This window comes from Haliaeetus albicilla, chromosome 5 (assembly GCF_947461875.1).
Source record: "Haliaeetus albicilla chromosome 5, bHalAlb1.1, whole genome shotgun sequence".
Classification (NCBI taxonomy): Eukaryota; Metazoa; Chordata; class Aves; order Accipitriformes; family Accipitridae; genus Haliaeetus; species Haliaeetus albicilla.
This window is the reverse complement of record NC_091487.1, coordinates 5178662-5206585: the sequence shown is the minus strand read 5'-3', so window position 1 is coordinate 5206585 and position 27924 is coordinate 5178662. Positions and strand designations below refer to the sequence as shown.

Sequence of the window (27924 nt, the reverse complement as noted above, 5' to 3'; positions counted from 1 at the left end):
CACAGGTTAAAATCATTCGTTTGTAGCCTTGCAGAAGGCTAAGAGCCACTCACTGCTCAGGCTGTAAGAGCAGTTCTATGACAACAGCTGACTAGGAAAAGCAGTGCAGTAACCCAGAATTTTTTTTTTCTTATCTGTACTTTTTGTATATCTAACTAACTAGTTAGTGTTACAACAGAATGCACTTGGAGAGCCTTGTATCCTTTCGCAAGCAAATTAGAAATGGGTAGTGGATGAAAGTAAGCGGTCTCATTGTTAAGGCTCTGGAGCACTGCCCTGCAGAAGGCTTACTGATTACTTCAGGTAAGGATCACCTGGTGTCACACAGGAAAATAGTTTAAAACTTCACATGCACAATGTCTAAATACCGGTGGTCTGAACTGCAGGACTGCTGAATGTTTGTGAGCACAAAAGAACAGATTTAAGGACTGAAATAATCTCAAATTTAAGTACTCTAGAACATAAAGACACTTTTTTTTTTTTTTAAATATACATTTAATACATGATGCTAGAGACACATAGTAAGTTAAGAGGCTTTCAGCTGGGCTACAATTGAACTTGTTCTCCCACTTCCATTTTCATAAGGAAGGCTACTGTATTTTTTCTGGAATATTAAAAGAGATTCCCCAACACAGCAGAAAAAGAACAGAAGTCACTACTACTTCATGCCAGGCCTACTCATACCTAGAAACTTGTTATTAGCCCTACACAAGACAAGAGTAGCACTCACTTAACACAGCGGATCCTCGTCACAAGAGGCCAATTGCTAGAAAGACATATCAGTACAATCCACAGGCAATACCAGCCCTCAGAACAGGAGTGATTTGATACTGCAGCTTGAATCTTCCTAGATATATACACATGCTTTCTTTCAAACACACTATATTACCATGAATATGCTAGCAAGTTTTAACTTGCCTGAAGACAACATTCTTTCTACAAGTATTTTTATCTGAAAACCCGAAAAAGCAATAACTCCTTCAGAAATATAAGTAGTATCATCACTAGCTTTATATTCTCTAATTAAAATTTTTTTATTTGTGTAACTGTTAAACAGTACTGAATTTAAGTAGTTCCACTGAAAGTTAAAGCCAGGCTAGTGGGGTTATTTTGTGGGTTTTTTTCTCATGTTCACAAAACAATTATAACTGGGAAAGGCTACTTGATTTCATTTCAGGTCTCTGTGGGATTTAATTGTCTTTTAAAGAAGAGAAAGAAAGAAGCCACTCAAGGTTAAAAAGCATTTTGGAAACTTTAAATAGGAAGGAAATAAAAGCAAAGTGAAAGTTTAATTCATTCATCCTGATTAGCACTGACAAGTTTTCATGAAAGTTTTCTTTGTGCCAATTTCTAAATTTCATTTGCACAAAAGGGCAGGAGGAATTGAGTGGTAGCTTTACTATTTGTTATGCTTTAATTATAGACCTGCAAGTTTTATTTTGATCTGACATTGGTAAAAAGAGCTAGGACAATTACTAGGTATATGTATGTTTTACAGGAGAAAAAAAGAACATCAGAGAACTTGCCTGTTTCCTCTCCACAGCCAGCAGATGCCTTCATTTTTTTTCTAGGCCAGGACTCCCAACTTGTTCATCAAACCAGCACTCCCCATGGCACTTGAGCCACACCTTTCCTTGCCACTACCTAAACAGTCTACATACCAAATGAACCAGTATTAATGCCATGGGATCTTGTCAGCCACTACAGGACCTGCACCCACGCGCTCACCCAGCGTCTGTGTCCTGGTAAGCACGCAACGAAGATTGCTCTTGAAGCAGCAGACCCACATTCATTTCTGGGCAAGTCCCTGCCTTACTGAACTGAGCTGTCCCACAGGACACAGTGGGTTTCAGCATTCAGGAGGACGAATATAGGCATGGCCACCCACACCTTGCCAAGTCAGCTTTTCTAAACACTGCTACAAGGAGCTATAGGGAGAGAAGCAGCCCTCTCCTATCCTTCATTTTTCTCAACTGTTCCACCAAGCAGTGCCTGGGTGAGCCACGACTGCCTCCTCCCTGGCAGCAGCAAGATGGCACTGCACAGGTAGAGGAGGGACAAGGACTAAGGCCAACACTGAACACTGAACACTGGGGGACTCTGAGCTTCCCCACAGCCAACAGGAGCTTCATAAACAGAACAGAAGCTCCTTGTACAATCTTCCCACAACCCCGCTCCACCAGAATCAGCCCATTTCCCTTCTCCCTGCACCCTTCCAATAGCTCCAGAAGCCTGAGGCACCTTAGGGACCAGCACATTAGCATGCCAACTTTTTGCTTCACAAGATGGACAGCACTACCAAAGACAACCTGCAGCTGGAACTCTCCATCCCACCAAAAAGCCTACAACTGTTGTTTCCAACTAATAAAATGAACTAGGAGAAATTAAATTTCAGAGACAGAATGACCGTTTCTGAGACCATTCTGCTCACATGCAGATCTACAGGGCACTTCTGAAGCTCCCCAGATGTTCCAAAACATCAGACCAATGCATGTGGTAAGAGCAGCCCTATACTTTTTCCAAATGCTTCTCAGTGACAGCAATACTGGGACAACTAGCATTATGAAACCTCATGGGACAATTACCTCTGCTGATAGCACTATTCCTTGCAAATAAGGGAGTGGTGCTGGCATAGGCTATGGGCGCCATAATTATCAAAGCCAGTTTCCTACATATTTATATCAAACAGTCGAGGACTTTGGTATATAATGAAATGCAAACTCCAATTAAGTTTTTCCTATGGCTGGGATATGTAATGAAAGCCTCTCCTCTGCATGGATTCATGGCTGTCTGGAGAGCAAGACCACACACGCTCTCTCCCACAGTCCAAACACTGAGGCAAGTTCCTATTTTCTACAAGTCTTGTAGGAACCTACTTGACTACTTCAGAGATCATCAACAAGTTTTGAACCATTTGTGGGACAGCTTGTTACACAAGCTTTTTTGTTTTGTTTTGCTTTTTTTAAAAGGAATCAGGCTTAGCCAGCAGCAAAGAGTAAACAAGAGCTCTGTTATTTAGGACAAGAGCTCTAAAAATCTTGACCTGCACCTTGAAAAGTTAGACTTCAACTCAGGGAAGTAATCCTCAAAATTAAGGTGAGTATCTGCTAGCTACCAGACACAGAAGCCACTGCATGTAGCTCTTTTTTTGTTTGTTTGTTTGGGATTTTTTGTTACAATGCTATGAAAATACAAACTATCATAGAACTTCTCCATACCTATGCAACCTACCTCCTACAAGACTACAAACTGAACAAGTCATAATTTTCACAGGTAATATTTCCCCTGAACAAAAAAAAAAAAAAAAAAAAGAGTAATTTTGTTTGCTTTCCTCACCTACTACTAACAGTTCTACTGCACACCTTGTCATTTTTAGATGCAAACCATCCCATTTCACAGACTTAGCTACATGAACAGATGACGTGCTACAGTTCAGTTGTTACACATCTTTGCTGCGCTAAACAGTAAAGCTGCAGAAGTCAAGTCAGGCTTGAGTGAATTTTTCTGTTTAAGTACATTCTGATTCCATATTTGGTATTATCCAGTAGTATATACTCTGCACTATTAAAAATTCAGTTTGTGCTTACACCATATTTTTACCGTTACGGAACTAGCGTGGGCCAATCCTGCTGCTAAAAGCAGCAGTCCCACCTTTCATTTGCTAGTTTGTTACTGCTACTTCTCTCTCTTGTTCACATGAAGGGGAAACAAAACCAGATTTATGCTTTAAATTTAGTTTTAAACCACATCAATTCCTCGCTCTCCAATTCACTGCAAAGCCACAGAAGCACTTGTATCAGCAACAAGGGGAAAATGGCACAGAGGGCAGGAGAGATTCCTCTGGAAGTATTGCAAGTCTATAGTTATCATGACACCTACAACATTAGAAGTCTAAAGATACATTATTCACCTTCGCAACATCCAGCCCCAGAGCTTTTCACGACTGTACGCTCAAGTCCTGACTAACTGGAAAGCCCTCTTCTGCTGAAGCATCTAACATTTACTCCCTTGAACACAGACTTAAAGTCACATGCTAGTTTATATCAAAATGCAAACAGAAAGCTTCAACATATGCAACACTGACAACAAAATAAGTGAACTTTTACCTCCTTTTATGTAATATCACTGCCAGTACTTCATACTCTTTACACCACCCTCCTTGTATCATACTGAACAATTCATTTTTTATCTAGGAGAACTGATGTGCTACTTCAGCAAAAGAACTCAAATGGTTTGGGATTTTCTTCTCTTTTTTTTTTTTTAAAGACAATATTTATTCCAGATATGTTTTTCTGTATTAGACCTTCATAAAACAAGCAGTTGCTGTCTGCCAATTATCTGAGAATGTCAGTAAAACAGAACAGTGAAGTTATTCTCAAACCTAATCTTATTGGGAAATGTTGCCAAATAGGAAAAGCAAAGATAAGTAGTACTTCTGTACCAACAGGATAGTACTGGTTTATATTCTCCTTTGAACTCCATTCTCCGGTACTGTGTATCAGTATTACAGATACTAACTCAATATGAATTTAAGTCTAAGCCTACCTCCAGCTGATTATTGCATGCATCAATTTCTGTCTCAGAAGCACCCCACATCACCAGAGGTATTGTTAATTGTCAGCCTGTTCCTGTAAAGTTTTGGCAGTGAACAGAAGACTGGTTCTTGAACCACTAGTGTAGTGCTTCAGACGACTACAACAGATTACAACAAAAAACTTTAATTTTGACGTTTCTTGGAGGTTGGAAGGAGGATACTGTCGTCCTTGTCATTATCATCCCCCGGCACTCAACAAGCAGCTCAACAAGCCTAGACTGACCAGAAGGTTCCCTTCTGTCTTCCAAAGACGCACTTTCCCCACTGCATCGCATGTACCTTTAGCAAAATGTACAGCTGCTCCCTGATCACAGAACAACAGAAAACAGAGCTAGATGGAACTTCAAGGAGTCACCTAGTTCATCCCCAACTCGAAGACTTCATCCAATCCTTCCACGACATTTCTGTTTCAGTTAGTCTGGAAAATCCAGGCCTCCTCATCTTGTTCCAACATCTTTAGAGTTAAAATTCTCCCCATGCATGCAGCAAGGGAGATTCAGGTCAAAGCAAGCCTCCTCCACTTCCTGCCAAATCCACCAAAGAACCTAAACAACCTGTTCTCTTTTCCTTTTCACAGCAGGCTCACGTGCTAGAAGATTTGATTCCCATCTGATTTTTCTTTCTTTCTGAAGGAAAACGTTTTTAAGAAGTTACAGCAGCAAACTAAAGTAGCCTTGAGTTTTTGTTACTGTAATAACTATAGCAATGAGTAACTCATGGGCAAGCAAAGGACTTCCATCCTTTGAGTAACAAAAGCCACTGATCCAAGACCTTTGGTTTATGCAACCTTGGAGGAAGTCCTGAATGAAAAACACAGTCCCACCTCAGACTCTGCTGGCCAAGACACCTCTATAGGCATAAATGCTTCCTAATCACTACCAGTAGTACAGCTTAATAAAGGAGTCTTCCTGCAGAGCAAGAAAATCCAAACCAGCAAGTTCCAAAGTACCAAATAATCTCCTCTCTTTCCCCAACTAAAAGAATGTTTTTGCATCTATGAACTTGATTATCCCTGAGAAAGGTATGCTGGAGTAATTAATTGTGGCTATAATCAGCTTTTTTTTTTCTTGAGACAAGTGCTTGTTCTTACAACTAGCATCTGTGAAGCCATTTTAATCTCATAAAACACTTTAGGAAATATTCCCTTCTCCAGTACTTTTGGAATACTCGTTGGCATACTGATCAATCCTGTGTGTCCACCTCAAGCCTCCTCTTTCCCAGCACCAAATTTTAGCACTGCCTGCCTAGTTTACTGCTACCTGTACAGTCCTAGAGCCTCAAAGAGCTTGCAGTGGTTCAGGGAAATGCAGTCTGACCTGATAACCCCTATAGTTATTAGGTAGATTTTTCAGAAAGAAGTCTGATTTGTATCACGGGCTAGTGATTAGGGTGTTTTTTGTTTTGTTGGGGTTTTTTTAAGCTACCCTTCAAAAGTTGCTCCTAATTGCTCCTGCTACCATTAGGAACCTAGCAGTCAGCTTAACCAGAAGCTGTATACTACACCTATGGTGCTTTTACCTTCAAAAACAGCCAGCCTCTTTCTGATCAGAATCAGAAGTGTGGATTAACTGAACACATGGATGGGGGGGGGGGAATCTTTCAGAGGCACCTACAACAGATCAGATAAGCTAGAACCTACTTCCCTCCTTCACAAGGTATACAAATTAAGTAGAACCTTATCTACTGAAAGCACCACAAGAAATCACATGTGAAGTAGCTGGGGTTCTCCAGGGTGACCTTACTTCTCCTTTAGTGTTCTGGAACAGAACTCGTTGCTATTCTGGTTTGTGGGGAAAAAGCCTATTTCTGAGGGGAAAATGCCAGTTTCTGGCTGCTACAGCCTCCTCCCATTCCCCTCCTGCCCTCCAGGTGATGAAAGGATCTGGTACACTATAGTTAAGATTAATTCATAGGCTGCTTTTTGAACTATTCCACTCCACACATTCCCTCCACTGTCTGCAGGACTACCCTGCTATTATAACAACTGTAACATAATAGTTAAAAAAAAAAAGTTTGGTTTAGGGAGAATATTTACAGAAAATACAGTTGACTAATCCTCATGCATCTTTAGCTTACATAATATAGGCAATTCAAGAAAATATACACCTGATCTATACTAACTTCACCCTACACAAAAAGTTAAAGGATGCTATTGGCTTGCAAATGCCAAATCAATTGTGCAAGAATTGCTTTTAATCAGCTTTATTTACACTACACATCCAGTTTCCTCCAAAATCCCCAAACCTCTCTGCTATTTTGGTACTCTCCCCCTCACTGATGTGGGAAAACAGAGTAGGATAATACAGAAGCAAAGTAGCAAAATCAGCCAGTCTCAAAGTGAGGGGCACAAGAGTCAGAGCCTTATTACTCTACCTACTTGTAACATAAAATGACAGAGACCCAGTTAGGAGCATAGTTGTGACATTCGTGTAAACTACCCAATACTTCTTCCAGGGTGCGAGGAACTTACTATATAAACTTCTTGTAACTCTCTTTGACCATATTTTTCTTAAGTGGCTTGTTACTTGCCCCAGATTATTCTTCTGGAAAATCATTTGGATTTCACAAAAGCAGAAATAACAAGACAGTAGATCCTTGCCACCACTTTTGAAAGATGTAAGTTTCTGTAGAAGTTTCAGTTGGCTTTGCAACCTTAGTTTAACTAAAGAAATTTGAGCTCTTCAATTGCATGTGTTAAAGACAATGTGGAAATAGGTATTTCAAGAGGCAGTAATGGATATTTGCTGCATAGGCTTCTGCAATACAACTATATAAGCAGCACAAGAGTTTGATTAAAAGCTAATACTCTAGAAGAGCCTAAAGGAGCATGCTGATGCAGACTACTAGAGCATCAGGATAAGCTTCAATTAAAGCAGTCAAATAACCTGACAGTTCCAAACAACTTAATAGCTAAAAACCTGTATAGGCAGCCCAGTTAAGCACTACAGCCAGAGAAAGGAAGGACTGTAGTCTCACCTACAACACAGATTTCTAAGAAGCCTTCCATAACCATGATACTGGTAGGGAAAAAGAGCAGCTACCTTTAACAGGAGAGAGAGAAAAAAACCAAATAACACAAACCCACAACACCAAACCCCATATTTAAGATATTATTATACCAATTCCAATATAAGTAATAAGCCAGAAGAACATTAGAATGCAAGCGGTTTTCCGTTTAGAAAGCAAAGGGTAAGGGAATCTGTTCTTTCACATAATGACTTCCTTAACAATCCTTATTTCCAACATTTTACTGCTCCCCCCAGCATTCATTTAACAAGGAGGCAATTTTATTCAGTGCTTTAAGCCCGTCTCCAAAGCTGTCAACTAAAACCATTCACCACTGCATAAAACCAACAATGCTAGTGCACAGCAAAATACAGGGTATAAACTAATCAAGTTCATTTCAAAGCATGCTTTTTATTCTAGCTAAAAGAGCATTAAGAGGTGGTCAAAGCACCATGTTTAGAGAATCCTCTTTCCAACCCTAAACCTCTCATACTATAGAGAAATTGCTATTCATCTGAGAACTATTTATAATCTAGCCAAATGCCACTGAAATTGTTTGATACGGCATTCTGTTAAACTAAATACAGATAGATACAATAGAAAGTGAGATCTAACTTTTACTGCGTTCAAAACAAGCCAGATAAACACAAAATCCCTTTCAAAGGAAAGTACTATGCACAGCTGGGTTTTGATGCAAGAGGGAAAGAAGTGAAGGAGGAAGACTGTTTATCCAAAACACCAGAGGCTTAGGATCCACATACTTTTGTCTGGAAACAATTTACAATCTTCTCTCAAATACCAGATCAAAAAGAAGCTGCAAGTTTCAAAATTAAGACAAATTAGACTTCATATAATGCAAGGGGACAAGAGACCTCAAAACACGCCTGCCCTGACATACCAAACATGCTCCCAACCTATCTATTTGTGCTTCATACATGCTTGAAGGTGCAAAAGCAAGCTGTTCAAATTTTAGTCTGAGGAATGAACAGTAATAACACCATGTTACATCTGAAACTTCACTACATTAAACATTATGGAGAAACTACAGTTGATTCAAAGGACCATTTGGGCCATTAAAAAAAAAAAGCACAATCCAGACAATTCATTTCCTAAGCAATCAAATCCTGTCCCTAAAACACTATCAAGGACTATTTGACAGTTCACATTTTCATAAGAAAAAGTGATAGCTTTCTTATAACTTCAGCTATCCTCCAAATAAAAGCAGTTGTAACATCATTTTTGTGATTCCACAGACAAGAAGATCCAGGATGTCTGTTACTTACAGCTTTTTCAAACACTCAAGCGTGACAGGAATCTTCTTAGGTTCATTCCAGTATCATTTAGCACAGAGAAAGAAATACAATTTGCATCCATTTTGTGAATATAGGCGATCTCACAGGCAGTGTACTGAATAGAAAGTGAAGCACTCAACTACTGTATCCTGACCTGCAACATCTGTGTCAAATCCTATCTATTTAAACATTCATTTTAGTTTCCCAGGGAAAAAACTGCCTTACGAATGTACAGCTCCCTGTTCAATCCCAATTGCTTAACAGAATCCCAAATGTTTGCCTCGGAAACAGAAAACAAAGAATTGGGTTTCCTTCTTCATAGCACCTGCAAGCATTACTGCCTCTCTTAACACAGCAGCTTCCTTAATATCACTGGTGTTGCATTATCATCGACTGCTACAGCAGCACAAGCAGCCAAAGGCAAGATAATCTACTGCACAGCCTGCTCCAAGCAGATTTAGAGCAGGTAAGTAAAGAAAAACCAAATAATTACCTTTCCACCTTCTGGCACCCAGCAAGATCTAGAGGTCGAAAGTTTCCAGATGGAGGTTATTTTAGAGGGCTGCTGCACTAGCACCTAGTTGGACCAGATGTACCAACCTAGCTGAGAATCATTCTCTGGTTACATTTAGCATGTAGTATTCAGTGTGTTAGTGTCAGAGGTTCCTGCTTTTAATTCTTATTCTCCAAACAATATAAACCAGAAAAGAATGGGCTTTCTATGAGGTAGATGTAGAAATACAACCAGTGAGACAAAGGACACACAAAAGCCTGAGGAACTGCACAGCTCTAAAAGTCTGGAGAGCACCATGAAGCAATGCAGCATTACACCTAGAATAGCTAGCAAGGAAGCTTAGCAGTACCTATTCTTTGGTAACAAGTGTGTTATGTGCCCTAAAAACCATACAGGATAAATTATTCTTCATACCCAGTTTTAAAGAACTACCTGAAACCTACCAGATCAGTGTGTGTACCATAAGTACACAAGCATCACAGCACAGCTGAAGCTGTGGTTGGTTTTGGTTTTTTTTTTTTAAAAGTCTTAATAAACCAGAAATTAACAGTGCAGCAATGCAGAGAACTACACTTCGATATATCTTCTTCAGACTTAAAACACTCTGACAACTTACTAATTGACAGCAACCTTGGGTGTTTGCTTTCATCATAATCTATAACAAAGTTAATCAGTCGCCTCTAGGCAGGAAAAGATTTTGCAAGGCTGTTAAATGTTTGCTACTGATCAGCAAAACTAATTCTGATCTATACAGCTTTGTGACAGCAAAGTGTTTCAGTTCCACACTTTTACCCACAGAATTTTGAGATTTTTCTTCCCTTAAGAGGGCTTCCCAAAATGTTACATCAAATAAACATTGACCCTTCACAGGTCTCAGAATTATGAGGTATCTGCATGCAATTACTAAGAATGAATCAAAGTCACAGAAGTGATGTATTCCTAAACTTTTTCATAAAAGCTCAGAGATTCTGATCTCTAGAAGAACCTCATTATACAGCTTCTTGCAGCAACTACTTGAACAAGAGATTCTGCACTACTGTTGTCTCCAGATAGGAAGGCATGTTGTTCTCAGTGATGCAGCAAGACATGGTTTTATGCAAGATAACCATGTAAGACTGCATTTATATACAGATGCAACCATTGAAACCTTACAAGCCACACTGGCTCTATAGCAGCTAAGTTTCTTGGAGGACCAAAGTTTTCACTTAGCTTATTTGCAGTGCTAATCCAGCCTGCCTACTTCTGGCTACATACTCTACAATCTGAAGTTTCATAAAGTTTGCATTTCTGCATTCCAACAGATATTAAGTAATGCTCACAAGTGGCACAATGGTTTGTAGAACAGAAAACAAGTTTAAAACCACATAGAGTTCTCCCTCAAATTTTTTCCTTTGGAAATCCAGCTCTTTTTCTTAGCCAAAACCCACAAAGACAGTCAGCATACTATTACTATTTTTGTTCACCAACTTTCAAAAAACAAGCCACCCCATATGTTTCTCTCTATTTATCTAGATTGCTTTGATTTTAAAGGCAAGGATGCCCTATGGGGAAAACCAGACCAAGAAAACAGAGGATCTGTTTAAACCAGTGTTTCCCAAAGTACAGGCTATAATTCCAAACAGTATTACAGGACTTAGAAGTAGCATTTGCAAGCCAAATGGAAATTCAGCTGTAGAAATAAAGCTCATGAGCCCAAGACTGAAATTGGAAGTGGATTCCCTAAAGCATGTCTGAAAAGAGCTAGTTCAGAGACACAGAAATCAAGTAATCGATTACAGCTGTATGGCTCAAGAGATTCCCTTTTGCCCTCAAGTTTTTATACCTGACATCACTCTCCATAAGGGCACCTTGGCCATGATACGCTGTTTTTAACTGAATAGGGGAGTAGTATGATGCTAAGGAATTTTGCACCCCACTGCCCTGCCAGTGCACGAGTATACGTCTGTACAGACAATCTATGTCCTTTCTATGTGGGTTCTGCAGATACCCAAATTCTTACCTCTTCTCCCTCACCCAGCTAAATATACTGCATATGCATTTTAGAAAATAAAGAACACATTCCCTTGCTACTCTGTCAATACTTCGGCATTATACCCCTATCTGTAAGGTCTCCCACAACTGTTTTACTCTCCTCCTACAGCCCTACCAAAAGCAGAGGAAGAGCTATTGCATTTGCTTCTTATTATGCAGAAATCTCTAAGGTGAGAGATGTCATCACTCTACCACCTTGAGGGGTAGCAGAAGGTAAGAATGACGTACAGAAACACTCACACCCTGTCAGTCTGTTTCAATATCTTTGTCTGTAAAACTCAGAAGTAAATCTTCTGGAACTGCCCACTAAAATGGAACAGGACTGAAGTCCACTAGATAGGCATTCACATCTGGACAAGTCCCAAACAAACTTCTCCTTTCAGAGTTTTGGCCAAGGACAAAAATCCTCAACCAGGCTATTTTACAACCACTTGGAAAGGGAGACTTTTCACATCCAGAACATTTAACATTTATGTTGAGCAACACAGAATACTAGTTTTAGTTCTGAACTGAGCTCATACATGAGAGGCAAAAGTATGAGGCTGCTAAACTACATGAGACATTATTTGCAAATCCCAAAACAAAGTTTCAGGTTGTGTTCAAAATGCCTCCAAAAACCTGGTTTTCCAAGGAAAGCAGACACTTAGAGTTATTCTTCAGGGACTTTTTTTTTTTTTTCTCCAATGAAAAAGCAGAGATTAACTGATCCAAAGTAAAAGCACAGATCACCACAAGACCAATATTCTATGCTGAATACTTTGTGGAACACGCGTACTTCAGGATTTCTAGTACTGCAGTAACAACCAGAAAATTTTTCATCCAAGGCACTGTGCCAACTTGTACGTACAACACAATGAACATCTACTATACTGAAGTTTTCTTCACAAACACCTGTGACAGTCCTTATGGTGTGGCCCAGGCTGCCACCAGGGGATTACACCACTGTTGTACATCCAAACCTCTTCCCCATAGTTACTTGCAGTGCCAGAACATCTGTGTCCATTCCCAATCAAAGCTGCCATGCCACCATTACTGCAGGCAGTAGAGGTGAAGCAATAGTAGTGACAAAGAGAACAATCAGAAAACAAGGAGTTTCATAAGCCAGAGAACCCGCAAAGCATGATTTCCTCTGGGTACATGTCTTGCAGTTGGATTCCTTCTTTGTCTACTGAGGTGACAGCTCCAATTGAAGCTTTTCCTCAGAGGTGAGAATCATAGTCACACGGATTCCCTGATATCTAACAAGGCAGAGATGTGGAGGGCTCATTCATCTTACAGACTCTCCTCAACAGAGCTCAAACAGCATTGGGAGGCTTTGGAATAAAATCAGTTCAATGACATACTTCATTTCCAGTTACAGACTACAACCTCACCTGTCACTACATCTTTCAGTAAATCACAGCATATTCATCAGAGGCAGATGGAAAATGACTGGAATAAGGAGATAATAGTACCAGCAGAGTTGAGGATGTGGCGTCCTACAGCAAGAAGACTGCCTAGACAGCCAGGAGCAGTAACCACCTCAGACATGTGACTTCACACCGTCTGTTTGGGTCATTACCCCAAAACCAACTACCTTGTTCTGCCTCTACCCAATGGTTGCGCTTTACAGTCTCAAAGAGGCACCAGATCCTTAAACAGTTTATCTCGCACCACTTAAATACAAGCAGTTCTAGAGGCTACAAGAAGTTACCATGATCAATTTGAAACAGGCACCTGTTCAGAGCTTCTCTAGATTTCAACGAGGCTTAATTTATGCCAAGACAAACTGCATATCTGAACAGTCATTACCTGGACTTTTGTTCTTCCAAAGCAAAGAATGATAAAACAAACAACAAGTAATAGGAAGCTAAAAGGTCCTGTCAAATACTGCTTGCTATACCACTTTTTTTTAATTCTGACAACAGCTGTCACATTCTGCATAGGTCTGTACACCAAATAAAACTGTCTCTCCAAAAACAGTCAACAGCATATGTAAAACCTAGGAGTGGAAGAAGGAAGAAAACAAAAAGTTTAGATTATCCCTAACCAGACCAGTCTTTAGATTTAGTAATGAATATAGATGGGAAGTTGCCTTCATTTAAGTAAACAAAAGACTGCTTACAATCACTTACATGTGTATGAACTGAGTGAAGCCTAAGTAAGAATGATGGCAGGTGCGGGGGGAGGGGAGGGGAGGGAGGGGGGAGAACATCACTTTGCACATCTGGTTTTAATGAATGATTTGTTGTTTTTACAAATGAATACACTAATTTTCTGGATATTAAAGAGCATCGTACATGTTCACCTACCAATATTTCTTTTAGTTTAGCTCAACTAAGTGTTTTGCTCTCTTGACTTATGCATGACAAACTGATCTTTAATATTTTTCTCTAACTCTATATAGCACAAAGCATCACACTTTTACCACCCAACACATTCATAACAAATCTCACAAGTTCACAAAACCGAGACAGCTGTTTCTTCTCAACTGCCATCTCTGCCCAAAACTTACAAATCAACCCATACTCTTTCTGGCTTGGGTCTGAATAGAGTCTGCAACTGGAATCTAGCCAACCCCAAATCCAGTTCCTTCCTTCCTGCCTGCATTGGCTCCGAAATGCCCAGAGGAGAAAGAGCAAATCACTTTTGCCACAGAAAGATCTGCTTACCCTTTAACAAAGTATTATTTTACAATTGTTCTCTCTATGCTGAAAGATTTCCACTAGGTAAAGCCTTAATATAAACCAGTCTCCTCCAAGGAGTTTAAGGTGCAAACTAGCAATATATGATCAGAGGCCAATTCCTGGATTGAATTTAAAGTCACATTGCACATAATAAACTAGGAGGGTATGCTGAGCTTAACTTAGAGCCTGCTAATCACTTAAACCCTAGCTTTGCTTACAGAGGGAACTGTACTTCATGTTTTGTAGTTAGTCTTCCTGCATCCTTACATGGAAAGGTATTTGCTTTATTACACCAGCCTCTGCATGCTGTAAACTCAAAACTTGCAATAAAACTAGATATATAGCACTCAAGTATTGCAGCTGGAAGTGTGATTGTGCAACCAAAGAGATAAGGCAGGGCTGAACCAGCAATGTAACAGCAGTATTTTGTGCTCAAATACTGAGAGTAAGGCACAAAACAAAAGTCAAAAATTAAGGTTCTTTTGCTCTGACAGCAAGCAGACTGTGAAAATACTGCAAACAATGGCTTATTTATCTCTCAAAGGCAAAAGGAGGAACATATTTAGAGCTTTTGGGAAAGCTCTGTCAAAGTCTTTAAATGGGTGCAGGGGCTTACTACCAAAAAGGGTTATTTAACGCTTTTAAAATTGTGGAAAAAAATTGCAGTGCGCATCCCTAAAAACAAATCCCTCTGCACCCTGGCACCTTCAGCAAGACACCTTACCTAGGGAAAAATCTCACCACAGTCAGTAAGACTAAAGCATTGCAGCTTCTACAGACACTGCCTACAGAAGCACGTTCCTGTAACGTCTAGGAACGCCAATACCATCCCAAGGGCAGCTGGCTTGCCAGTAGCCTTAAAAGGCGTGTCTCATGTTATCAAACTTTTCATTAGCCCAGTGAAGACCCACTAAAAATGAGAGGAGAAAAAAAAACATGCAAGACTCATCCATTTGGCTATTGCCAAACCGCCTTCTCCAGATTTAGCTCTGATGGAAGAAGTTACTCAGCTCCTCACGTCAAACAAAGTTCGCCTTCTCATAGATCTGCCCTAAGACCAATTTGTTCCATTTGCCTAATCTGCTGGTAGTTTTCTGGCAAAAACCACCAAGGTATGACAGCCCATTTAATTAAATCTTCTAGCAGAATCAGATTAGGGAACACTCTTACAAACACATCCACTGTCTCCGCCGCTGTTCTGCCAGAGGGGGTACAGACCTGCAGGAAGGCAGTGCAACCTCTCCGATCACACACGTGGTTCTGGAATAGGACTTCTGCCCACATCCTATGACAGAAGGCCACACACTAAATTCATGAATTCAAAACTCACTCCCTGATGCACAGCGAAACTATTCCAGCAAATTTTAAGATTCAGAACGTAATTCAAAGTAGGTCTTACACATCTTTTAGTGGAAAGGTTAGGACAACTACAAGGTAATGACTCCTATCTAGTCTGAAAGATTCCTCTCCAATGCCAAAATGATTTTTGAATCCAAGTATTGAGTTTCACAGCTGCTTGCTCTCAAGAGGTCAAGCATGGACTAGGGGGAAGGCAAGTTGAAGTACAGCAACATTTTGGTTTATTAGTCAATGTTCCACAAAAAACACAGTCATCTGTGAGATACAGAACCCTGTCACAGGATGTGCAGGGATACAGGAACTGTACAGCTCTTAGTATCTTTCAACAGCTCAGTCTTTCCTGTGAAAGAGGGACATACACACGCTACTCCTGTTTCAAAGGCTACGACTCCACCATTACTAAATCAGACATCAACAATCAAAATAAAGTCATGCTGTTGCACATGAAGAAATACAGCTGTGCTTATATCAAAGTTTCAGCCCATTAACTTCTGTGTCTAGACTAAACAGTTCTTTCACTCTTCCTAAAGGCACGTGCTAGAGTTTGCACATTTGGCCTCCCATTTATTTGTAATATACAAGAGGAGATTTAAGCTTTTATATGCTTCAATTTTAGTTTACTTGCATACAGTGACTAATTGTCTTCACTGTCAGTACCACTTTGTCTTCATCCATGACATTCACATGCCTTAAAAGGATACATCTCATAAGTTCAAAGCCTACCTGTTTGTTTAGGCATTACTAAAACCATCCAATTTGCAGAATAAAACTGTTTCATGAGAGTTATGAACTTACTGGATTCTAACACAAAGGTAGCATACATATTTGACGGCGAAGAGTAATTTGAGAGCCTATTAAACACATCACTACAGTTGAATACGAAGATTGCCTTCCAACAGTGTTTATCAGCTAGGAAGACTATTCCAACACTTCTTTATCCTCAGTTCCTTGAACATAAAGAGGAAAAAGGAGAATTTTGCAACAACAGGGATCAGTTAACATTACAATACTCAAGGGGAAGACCATAATGCTTCTTGGCCTTCTTTTTAACTTACTATGTGCCAACTATCTCTAATTTTTCTCACCTGTCCCCATTCCTTTGGGGAGGCAGCACAGTAAACTGATGTTACAAGTTAGTATCCGTCTCACACTGCAACTGGCTGCTTTCACCTCAGTTTAATACAATTAGTTGCTACACAGTAATGCAGCTATATCATAGTTAATATAAGCAATAAATATGACAGATAAACATTAGGCCTTTATTGCCAAACACTTCATAAGGGCATGTGTGGCCTTCGTACTGCTCCCTAGCACTAGAAGCCTTCTGCTACATTAGATTAGGAACAGCCCCACATCTAGTTCATCCTCCTTGAAGCATGCTAGTTTTATCTACAGTGAGGTCAGGATACACAGTGTGCCTAAGTCCAATATTAAAGATGATATCGTTAAATGGGGAACAAAAACGCACCTACAGTAAAGCACTTCCAGAAGCACAAAACAGGGCTTGCTTACTTTCCCTCCCTACAGGAGAAACAAATTACTATTGATAGAAGCATGCCTAATAGGCCCTTCAGCAATCAGCACCTTCATATCATGCCTAATCAAATTGAGCTCATCTCAAAACCACTTTGCTTTTAATACAACAAACTCTTCAGCATTGTAGATGTTGTCTGTAACCATTTTCACAACTGCTGTTTATAATATCTTTCATCCATATGACATTTCTGTTGTGAAACGGAGGAAAGCTTTTAGCTGAATTATTCTTTCTTCACCATGAGCTAATAACTGCCGCTACTATGAAGCTGCATGCACACTTCTGACTGACCTCATAGGACTCATATTCTAGCCTTGGAAGAACTGAACAAAACTTTAGTGCAGAACAGCTGATATTTGATATTTTTTGGAACAGAAATTACAGTAATCAGAACAAGTAAAAACTACAGCGACATAACGCAAGTCCAGTATCACCTTGTTCACACATCATTCATAATGCAATCATATTCAAACGCCATGTTCTCCTGTCACACAGCCCCTCAGTAACAAGTTTTCAAAGACTGAATGTTTATATTACAACTGCTGAAGCTTTGCCTTGCAAAGTTTTCCTACAAGGACCATCTTCTTGTATCTTAAACTCTAATAACGCTAGCCAACAAGTGCTGTTTGTGGAAAGGGCAGTAGAAAGATGTTTATTTTGTAGAGTCAGTCAAACCCAAAGACAGGTTACTCATTACTCTTACTGCTGAACTCCCAGCACCACGATGCCTACTCAGACATTAAGAAAAGCCCACAGCTTACTGCCTGCCACCCTTCCCATCCCCCAGTCTTTGTTTAGTTTTAAATGGCATAGCCAGAAGTGCACCCATTATATAGTCATCAATAGTATACAGAGACCCAGCAAGAGAGTACTTGCACAGGAGGTCATATTACAAGGTTAAATGTACAAGTCATCACAGAAGGGGCACATCTGGTCATCCAGGGAGGATGCACAGTGGTGTACCACAGCTGAAGAGCTGGGAGAGCACTGCTCCAGCTGTTCCCCTGCCCTCAAAGCACACTAATCTGCTGCTTTAGAAGCCCCTACTGCTCTTGACTGTACCATTTGCTTAATATGAGGACCGAGACCTATTCTAGGCCACTGAGTAATAGGATTAAAACAGTCTAATCCCAGATGTTGCTTAGAGTTTGCCAGAAGTTATGAATTGGTCCCCCAAACTTTGTGAATGACACTATAATCTCAAGACCCAGTACTAACCTGTATAAAGCTACACCAGTAGACATCTAAAAAAATACGAGGCAAAGGTAAGAGAGGCATAAAATTCTGAACTACACCTTGTCAAGAGGGAAACAAGTTATCTAAAAGAAAAATGGGACCCCTCCAACACACTATTAGCATATGCAGGTGATAAAAGTGAAAAATGCAAGGGCACCATTTAGCGATGTATTTATAAAACAAACAAAATGAGAAGCTTTGCCTTACAAGTCTCTGGAAGTGGGCATGCTCTCTATGCCAGCATTCCCATTCCTGTCCCTCAAGGTTTAAGCTTGTGACAAGTCACATGCAAGCTCTTCAGCAGTGACCTTGGGACAGAGCGAGAATAAACATAAGGATATTTGTTGATAAAAGGAAAAGCATCCTCAATGCAAATGACATTTAGGGTATCAAACAGTACAAGCAGAACAGGATTTGACAGCACAAAGTACACCTGGAAACCAACTAGAGCTTCTGCTTCAAGCTGGGAGCTCAGACTGAATCCTCCTCTACTTCACTTGCCTTGCTGACCACAGGACAAATAAGCCACATTTATGACAGTGCAGAATAACCAAACGCAACTCTAGATGTCTCATGAGAAGCACTTCTGCTAAACATGAAGAAAGACTGTAACAGTACAACATGCTAGAGGAGTCTCCTTTGGAAGGTTTCATAGCCATACTAGTCAGATACTCAAGAGACAAATTCAGAACCAAAGCATGCGCTGACAATGCCAACAGGAAAAATGACACAAGACAACAGGCTGGTTCAGGCTACCTAAACAGCTGTTGCCTACAGGCATGCCTATAGTATTTTGCAAACAGTTGTAAAACTTCTCTGCTGGCACTCTAAACTAATAAACCCTACCTTCAGCAAGACATGCTGGCTCAGGCTCAGTGCCATACTACGCTCACACAGCTTCTCGTTAGCTTAGAGTTCAGGAGAAGAAGGTATCAACTTGATACTTGGAGAAGATGCAATGTGCTATCACTACTGAGGAATAAGGACTAAGCAAGTCAGAGAGCAGCATTAGCTCCATAATAAATGAGTATAAACCAGCCATAATTTAGTTTGAACTGGATAATAAAAAGTTCCTGACTTCCTAGGAAAAATCTGTTCTCAAGCAACCTTGTAATCACAGTTGAAAAACAGCCTGCTGTTAAGATGGAGCATGAAATAGCTTAAGCAAGATGCTGCTTTCAGCAACAAAGAACAAATCTGAATAGCCTAGAAAGTAATTTCTAGGTTTATATGCATATTTTAAAGTAGAACCAAGTGGACTTTCACAGTATCTACTCATTTATAAATATTTCAGCTGAAAATGGAAAACTATGCATCCCTGATTCTGCCAAAATAGTAAAGCAGAAGCTATTTGCTTCTACATGAGAAGTGCATCAGTCAAAGGCAAAGTCTTACATTTCAGACTTGTTTACTCAGAGTGAACGGTCTGTTTTCCATATTTTAAGAAAAAAAAATTAAGTCTTCCACTCCTGCATGTGTGACCTACTGCCTGTACATGCCAAGGGGATTACAGTTTAACCTCCAGAACGCACTCGCTTTACTTTTTATAACAAGTATTAAACATGCAGATGTTTGATGCTCTGATTTGCTTCAACAAATATAGATCTTTAGCTTCTAGAGTTTGAAGTTTCTGTTTTCTGATTTTTACATCAGTATTGAGACGCTGTGAATAAAGCCTACAGCTGGATACGAATCTGCACTCTGAGAAAGTCAAAAGTACTCCAAGGATTAGGATAGTCACAGAGAACCAACTCGAGTATGTTTTCTTTCTTAGCTTAAACGAAGCACAACCTTTGCTCTATCCAGCCATACACAAGCTTTCGCTGAAAAATCCACGAATCTTTCCTCAAATACAATCCTTTCTACTATTTTTTTTCTACAATGCAGTTAATGTTCTATTCAGACATAATACTTCTGGTGTTTGATTAATCTACTTGCACGCTCTGAACTGGCACTGATCACGTATTCTCAATATGCAGCATGTAAGATACACCATAAACTAAGCACAAGACATAACGGTCTCCAAGAAACCACTGTCAATATCAAATAAAAAAAATAGATCAGTTTCTCCAGAACAGCAGCCTTCCAGCTATGACTGTTGAAGCAAATGATTCTCAGAGAGAATCATAACCTCGAATGTATCTAATGGGTGGCTACCGTTACTTGCTACAGACGCTCCTTTAAATGAAGCCTAAAGTACATTTTTAAACAAAGTTCAAAAGCAGAACCCGAGTCACCTGAGCAGTTTCACCAATATATCTACACCATATAGTACAGAAAATTACAGAAACGTTAAACAAAGCTTCAGCTTGATATCAAACAGCAAAACTGTGTAAGTGCAACATAAGTCCCTAGTTTAATGCCATAGCCAGTACAACCCTCCCTCTGTCTTTGGCCCATAAACAGAAGCAGAGAGATATCAAGGACAAGCAGAGATACCATATTGCATCTGCATTTGTCAACACTACTGGTAAACTACATCAGCTTCTTCCTGAACTGCACAGCAAGAGATTAACAAAAGAGTTCTGTGAAAAGCCAAACAGATAAGGTAAAAACTGGAAATGTGCTTAAAAAGTAGGAAACGCTTCAGGAACTTTATTTAGCTTGTCAAGGAGGTAGTGGTTAAGGAACAACTTTGATCAGTCAGAAAAAGCCTGTATGAGAAACAGGACTCTAGAAATGGAGGTTCCTTTAGATTAACACAAAAAGACATGTTTCAAATCTAAATTTGCTCCAAGTATGAAGCGTTCCATCAATCAGAACAAGTTACCACAGAATTTATCACTGTAAATATAGATGAGAATTTTATTCTATTTTTTCAAAAGGTTAAATTTAAGCAGAACTACAGCCTGTTTATTTGAGGATGTCCAACAGTCCACATTAAACAAAGCTCACATAACAATTCATAGTGCCTCTAAGTTAACCAATTCATTTATTTTAATGGTTGACTGTGGAAAATTTATACATAAAATGTTGACAGTGATTTCAAAGTGACCGCTATAACAATGCTGAGCGACAGCCCTTAGAGGTTTGTCTAGTTAGATAAAAAAATTTATTAGATATTGCAAAACCCATTACGTCTAGATGACAAAGTCTTCCTCAGCTGAGGACGCACCAGGCTGCACCTCCTTGCTGACGAGTAGCTAACAGAAGTCTTTGGTTAGTAAGAAATATTACATTTACATGCACACTCCTATCAGAAACCCAGTCCAAAACTCTCCTTAGTATTGGTCGCAATACATCACATTGAAAGTATCTAATGTCAGGTACAAAAACTTTTCACTGCTAGAGAACTCAGCCATTGACTGAAACTTAGGCTTCTTTGGTATTCCTCCTTCAACTTACATCATTTTAATCAAGTGACTTTTCTGAGAAGTTAAAGCTGCCCTTCAACATCACTAAATATTGGAAAAGTCATCCCAAAGGAAGAGAGATTCAGTGGCACCAGGCCATTGACACCTGCCTTCACTGAATGCTACCCCACGCAGCCAGGGATCAGCACCCAGCACACCAGACAAAGCCATGCTGGCCCGAATGCCATTATGCCAGAATAAATTATTCACAGTGCAATTCAAACCTGGGGGGGGAAGGCGTAGTGGGAGGAGGTGGACAGGACATACACCTCAAGAGGCTAATTTTGATTTCCCTAGCACAGTTCTTAACTGTAAGTTGCTCTGTATCACTAACCAGATACCAGACAAGTCAAATGAAGGCTACTGACAAACAACATACTAATACCGTGACACTCTCTTCAGGTACTTGTTACTGTATTCATTACCTCCTTCAAAACTCCCTTCAGCCCCATGTTCCAAGAAACATATAATGGGCCATTATTTTGACAGGACTGCAAATAAAGCTCGCCCCGGCCAAAAAAAAAAAAAAATTAGAACATGAATGTTTCTGCTTCACCAAGAAATCCACAGCCTTTTGTGAACAGATGATGCTACAAGCAGACATACACAAGCAGATTCACAATCAAGCAGATGATCTCTTCTTTACCAGCCATCTTGACCTGCCTGGCTTGATTTACATAAACCGTCTTTATTCTCTACAACATTGATTATGTAAACCTCGACAAAATCTTAACCAAACATGCACTGCCACATCACTGAGGGGAAATACGCAATGGACTGCTGGGAGAAGGTTATTAGAAACGTATTTGCTGACTTATAATGACTTGACTTCAAATGCTTTAGGCTTTACCATCTGATCACATTAATGATCAGACAAGCAATCACAACTATTGGAGACAATACAGGAACATGTTCTGGTGGGAGAGCTACCTACTGCCAAAAGAACACCTTCCTCTTGATTTAAAGGTCAAGTATACAACAATCTTACTTTAATACTGCTAAGACAGAGTTAAGAGCAAAAGATAAAGGGAAAGTTTTGTCATCTTAAAAACAGGACTCACAGCAGTTTGCCAGGTATGCCAATTCCTTTGTTCATCATCCTTTTCACCACCTAATTTAAAAGTCTCACAGCTCAAGAAAGAAGTTATTCATCAACATCACAACCCATGCTTTTTTTTTTTTTTTTTAAAACCACACAGTGTCTCAAAACAACTTTTTTTTTTTTTTAAAGCTAGCTGTGAGGTCACTCTAATCAAGCAGTTGTAACGAGAGCTGTGATGCTACGCTTCTGTCTGTCCATAGGTCTCAGTTTCACTATGGGGAGGAGAGCAGATTTACACTGTCTTACTTAAATGCAACTCCAGATTACAGGATTTTAATACAAAACAGGTATTAAGAATTTTTTTTTTTTTTAGAATACCGAACAGATGCTTAAGCTGTCCCAAGCATTCCTAATCACAAATGTTGAGTCACCAGAGAGAGATATGTTTGTATTATTTATGGCACTACATACAACATTTAAGACATCTCTGATAGGAAATGCAGTAATCAACTCCTAAAGTATCAAATGGATCTTAAAACCCCCATCTTCAATCCAAAAATGGAAAGCGTAGTTACTGAAGTCACGGCATTTCCTGGACTGCTTCCATCATGCCTACCTATTTCTACATCACATCCACCATGCACATTGTGTCAGTAGGCTGTGACAGCCAATGCCCTATTGTTTCAGTGTTGCCCACAGAGACATATTGACCAGAGAGATTCAGCTGCCCGTCTGCAGACTTCTTGTTCATAATTGTACTTACAAGGATGAGAGGATTTGTTTGCTTTTTTAGTACATGTAACACCCAGAAGATACAACCTCAGTAGTGTTAGAGAACAGCTGATACTCAAATAACAACTAAACTCAGTCATAGAAAGTTTATTTAAATTTTATTGGCATGTTTCAACACACAGCAGTGAAGATCAAGACCTCTGGCAGAACCGATAAGCTGAGATCAATGCATCTCCATATTAAAGGAAAAGCACACCAGACACACATCTAGGTGAAGATCAGAGCCAAAACATTTCATACTTCTGTGCTTTCAACTGCTGCTAAAAATAGTAAAGCAACAGAAAGGAAAATGCTTCCAGCTGTGCACAAAAAGCCTCTGCAGCACAACATCAATTTATGCACTCTAATTTAATTAAAGATTCAACATTTTACTATGACTTTATTGTTAGAGACAGTGTTGCACAGCTGAGGTTACCCTCCATTTCCACAAATGAAACAGTAAGAAGGTTTCTTTATTAAATTTAGTTTGATATGGGTATTTCTACCAAATCAAGTTACTTGACTTAAATTCAAGTCTTTCAAGTGCCAGCTATGCCATGTTCATGGTAACAGCTGTATTTTATTCCATGGTAACTGTACCTTGACCTAGTCTCGTGATAAGAAAGATTTAGCATCCCTTAAGGAAAAAAGATACACCATTGGACACACGAGTACCCAGTCTTGACTGCTCTTTTTATCTGCTCCCAGAGCTTCAGACAGTTATTCTGCAGAGGTGAACACGGTTCTTTGTGAAATGACTTGGCCAAAACAAAACAAAAAAATCCCTAACAAACCAGCATAAGGTTTTCTATGACCCTGCAGCAAATACGTAACAGATTCTGGGGGAGGCTGAATAACACAGCAAGGCTGTAACTGTTCTGCTTCATGGCTGGCTTGAAACCTTTCTAATGTATTTATTATTAAAAATTATTCCATTAACCATATGTTTCTACATACTAAACTATAAAAATTAAGCATCTCTTATAAGGTTCACAAGGGCTCTCAGACAGCACGGCTTAGACGCTTCTCCCTCATCTGCTTCTACGGTGTTCAGCAGAAAGGCTTCAAGCTTTTAACAGCAGGGCAAGAACATAATACCAAGCGGATTACTTTAAGATCCGTATCAAGCTGAGAAAATAAACATTTCCACCACGAATCTGAATATAAGTGCTTCACCCTCCTCCCCCCCCCCGCCTCTCCTCCTAATTCCAAAGTCATCTCCCCTGCAATCTGCAAGGAGGACGCCGTCTCTCGGAGCGAGGGGAGAAACCGCCAGGGAGAGCTCAGCCAGCGGCTGCGTCTCCTTCAGCACCTGCGAGCGGCACCGGCGGCAGGACGGCACCCGGGGCGCGGAGGAGGACGGGGGGGGGGGTGTGTCTCCCCACGGCCTCACCCGGCACAACTCCGCACCCCCCCCCCCCGCACAAAGTTTGTTTCCAACCCTCAGGCCCCACGGTCACCGTGACCGACAGCCCGCCGCCAGCAGCCTCCTGCCCCCCCCCCCCCCGAAGAGAGCCCCGAAGCCGCGGCGGGAGGAAGGCCGAGCCGTCCTCTCCCCTTACGGGCAAAGTTACCCGACAAGCGGGCCGGCTTCCCCACGCAGCGGAGCGGGGGGGGGGGGGGGGCGAGAGCTGGGGGGGACGACACCCCCCCCCCCCCCACCACCAACGGCCGCCCAAGGCGCGCGCGGGCGCCGGCGGGGGAAAGGCGGGAAGCGGCGCGCGCCCCCCCCCCCCTCACACACACACACCCCGCCCCGCGCGCGGGGGTCTCGCGCCTCCGAGCGTTACCTCAGCGGGGAGAAGGCGGCGGGGGCTGAGGGGAGGAACGGCAGGGGGGGCAATCCCGCCGCTCCCCCCCCTCTCCCCGCCCCAGTTCGGGCCCCTGCCGCGCTCTCCGGACCCCACACACACCCCCCCACACACACCCCGCCGGTGTCCCTCCACAGCGCTCACCCCAGCACCACCAGCTCCCCGTACTTGACGGGCTCCTTGTTAGGCGCGCAGTGCTCCTCCTGGCTAGGGGAAAACATGGGGCCGCCGCGGAGTCAGTCACCCGCCGCTACAGTCCCATCCGCCGCTGGGGAGGGGAGGAGGAGGAGGAGGGAGGGGGGGGGAACGGGGACGGTCCCGAGCGGGCTCCGCGCTGCGCCCCGCACTGAGCCGCCGGCCGCCCGACAACGGCCACTACACCCGGGGGAGGGAGGAGGAGCGCCGAGGGGGACGTACCAACTCGCCGCGGTAGGGGGCGGGAGGAGAAAAGCGGCGCCCTCCCGGCTCACGCGTGGCCCCGCCCACCCCCTCTGCTCTCATTCACCGCCTAGCAGAGAGAGCGCGCCCGCGGGGGGGGGGCGGGGCTCCGCCCCCCTTCTTCGCACCCTCCCCTCTCCCCCCCTCCCCACCGCTAGCAAATGGTACGGCCTCGCTGTGTTATGTAAACATAGAGTAAAGGGGACGGGGCCGCTCTTAAAGGGGCCGCGCCCCGCGGAGGGGGAGCAGGGGGCGGGGCCGGCCAGCACGCGCCTGGGGGGTGGGGGGGGGGCCTCTGGATTCGCGAGGGGTCCAGGCCGCAGCCTGTCTGTGCAGGGGGGGGGGTCTCGGGTTCCAGATCCCCTGGGGGACTGGATCACTGCGTGGGGTTCTAGATCACCGCCTGCCCCATGTCTAGACCCACACCTGCCTGGAGGCCCGAGGTTCTAGATCACCCGGGCGTCTGGGTCACTTGTCTGGGCCGGGGGGGGGGGTTCTAGATCACCTCAGGGTTCTGGATCACCTCCAGGGGCTGCAGGCCACCTCCTGCCCCAGAGGGTGGTTCTGGGCTGCCTGCAGCTGGGTGGGGAGGTTCTAGATCACCTCCCCCAGGGGTTCTTGATAGCTGTGGTGCTCTGGATTCCCCCCCACCAGGGAAGTTCCTAGGTCACCTCCCACCCCAGAGGAAGGGGGGTTCCAGACCACCACCCACCTCCTGCACCTTCCCCGCCGTCTCCAGCACGTCGGTCTCCAGCGACGGGGCCACCGTCAAGGTTCTGTGCTCGTGGCCGAGGAATGGCCGCTCTCCCTTCTCTCGTCCCTGGATGAGGATGGAGCTGCAGAGCCCAACTTCCAGCCTCTTCTCTCCCGTGCCGCCTTCTGAGGCTGCAGAAACGCTCCCACCCCCCCAACCTTGGTTCTTCGGGAAGAGCTTTCCAAAGCCGGCGCTTTTCAATGCTCCGACTCATCTCTCCAGGCGCGACCGCCATCCCCAGCTGCTTTATTCCTTCAAAAAAAACTTTCCAAAAAGAAAGGAAAAAGTCTGGAACAAAAGTAGGTGACCATGGTACTCCCAAGCCCACCCCCCGCAGCGCTCAAGCGCAAACACATTTTCACTCCATTTCTGACAAATGGGGCTGAGATAAGTCATTATGTCAAAAAATTGGTGGGCAGGCAAATGCCCAGGGGCACATGCCCAGACACCAAGGCCTCGTGCAATGCAAAACCGGGCTAAAAAGGCAGCGGGGTGCAAAAAAAAAACGCAAACCCCAAACTTTCCGCAGTGACTTCCAAGGAGTTTTCCCTCCCCCAGCCCGCTGCTGCCTCGGCGTCTCCCCCACCGCCCCCTTCGCTCGGAGCTTAATTTCCTTTCTCCTCGGTACCCGACGCAAGCACAAAACCAACAAAGATTAGCTCGACATTGATCCACGTCGAGGATGGAAATTCTCATTAGCTGCTATTTGAGGTCTCCAACCCGGGAGCCCGTTAACGAAGACAAAAGTAATTGCAGCAGCCGCCACGCTGCTCCTGGCCTTTGCCGAAAACCGTCCGCCAGGCCGGCACGGTCAGACTCAGGATCGAGTCCTGCTCCTCCTGCCGAAAGCTTTCCTTCTGCCTGAAATTGTATTTAGCTATTAATTTTCCCAGTAATGTTATTCTTCTGTCATTTCTGGTGAAGAGGTGAAATGGAAAATCCCAGCCAATCTCGCGGGGCTGCAAAATGGAGATCTTCCCAGGGGCTGTGTGAAGAAGACAAGATTTTATTAAAGACAGAGAGCTGAATTATTACAGATTTATCTTCTTTATTGCCCTAACAAAATAGAAAAGAAAGCCAGGCTGTAAGTCACTGTCAAAGAAAACAAATACGTCCCCAAAACCAGTGTGAAAAACAAACCTCCTGGCTGCATCCTCTTCAACTTCTCCCCCCGAAAGCAAGACCTTCGTGGCAGCTTGGCTTTTGCATGGCATAAACAAACTTCAATACTCTTCCAAAAAACGCTCCCGAACAGCTCAGCTCAGCCCAGCTTCCCGTAAATCAAACATCCCATTAACGTGGCTGGATTTGCAGCATCTCCTGTGGCTCCCCCAGCCCCACACGGGGATGGAGGGACGAGGAAGGACCTTGAAGATCTGATTTTGCCCTTTTTTTCCACTTTCTCATTTTCTAACACTCCGCTTTTTGGAGAACAGGGAAAAGTTGTGCAGAGCTTTGCACACAAGGCTCGTAACTGCAAGGTTCTGCACCCTTTTGCCAAGCCTGCACGTTGTTTTTTTTCA

The 27924-nt window shown here is 42.4% G+C and overlaps 1 protein-coding gene across 1 annotated transcript in view; it reads right to left on the bottom strand.

Moving 5' to 3' along the window:
- Nucleotides 1–25562, bottom strand: part of PELI2 (pellino E3 ubiquitin protein ligase family member 2) — a 78091-nt gene extending 52529 nt beyond the window's left edge. Inside the window, exon 1 of the mRNA XM_069783130.1 lies at nt 25354–25562. Within this exon, the coding sequence (XP_069639231.1) occupies nt 25354–25430 (77 nt within the window). The 5' untranslated portion in view covers nt 25431–25562. The remainder of the gene's footprint in view (nt 1–25353) is intronic.
- Between the last annotated feature and the right edge of the window lie 2362 nt (nt 25563–27924).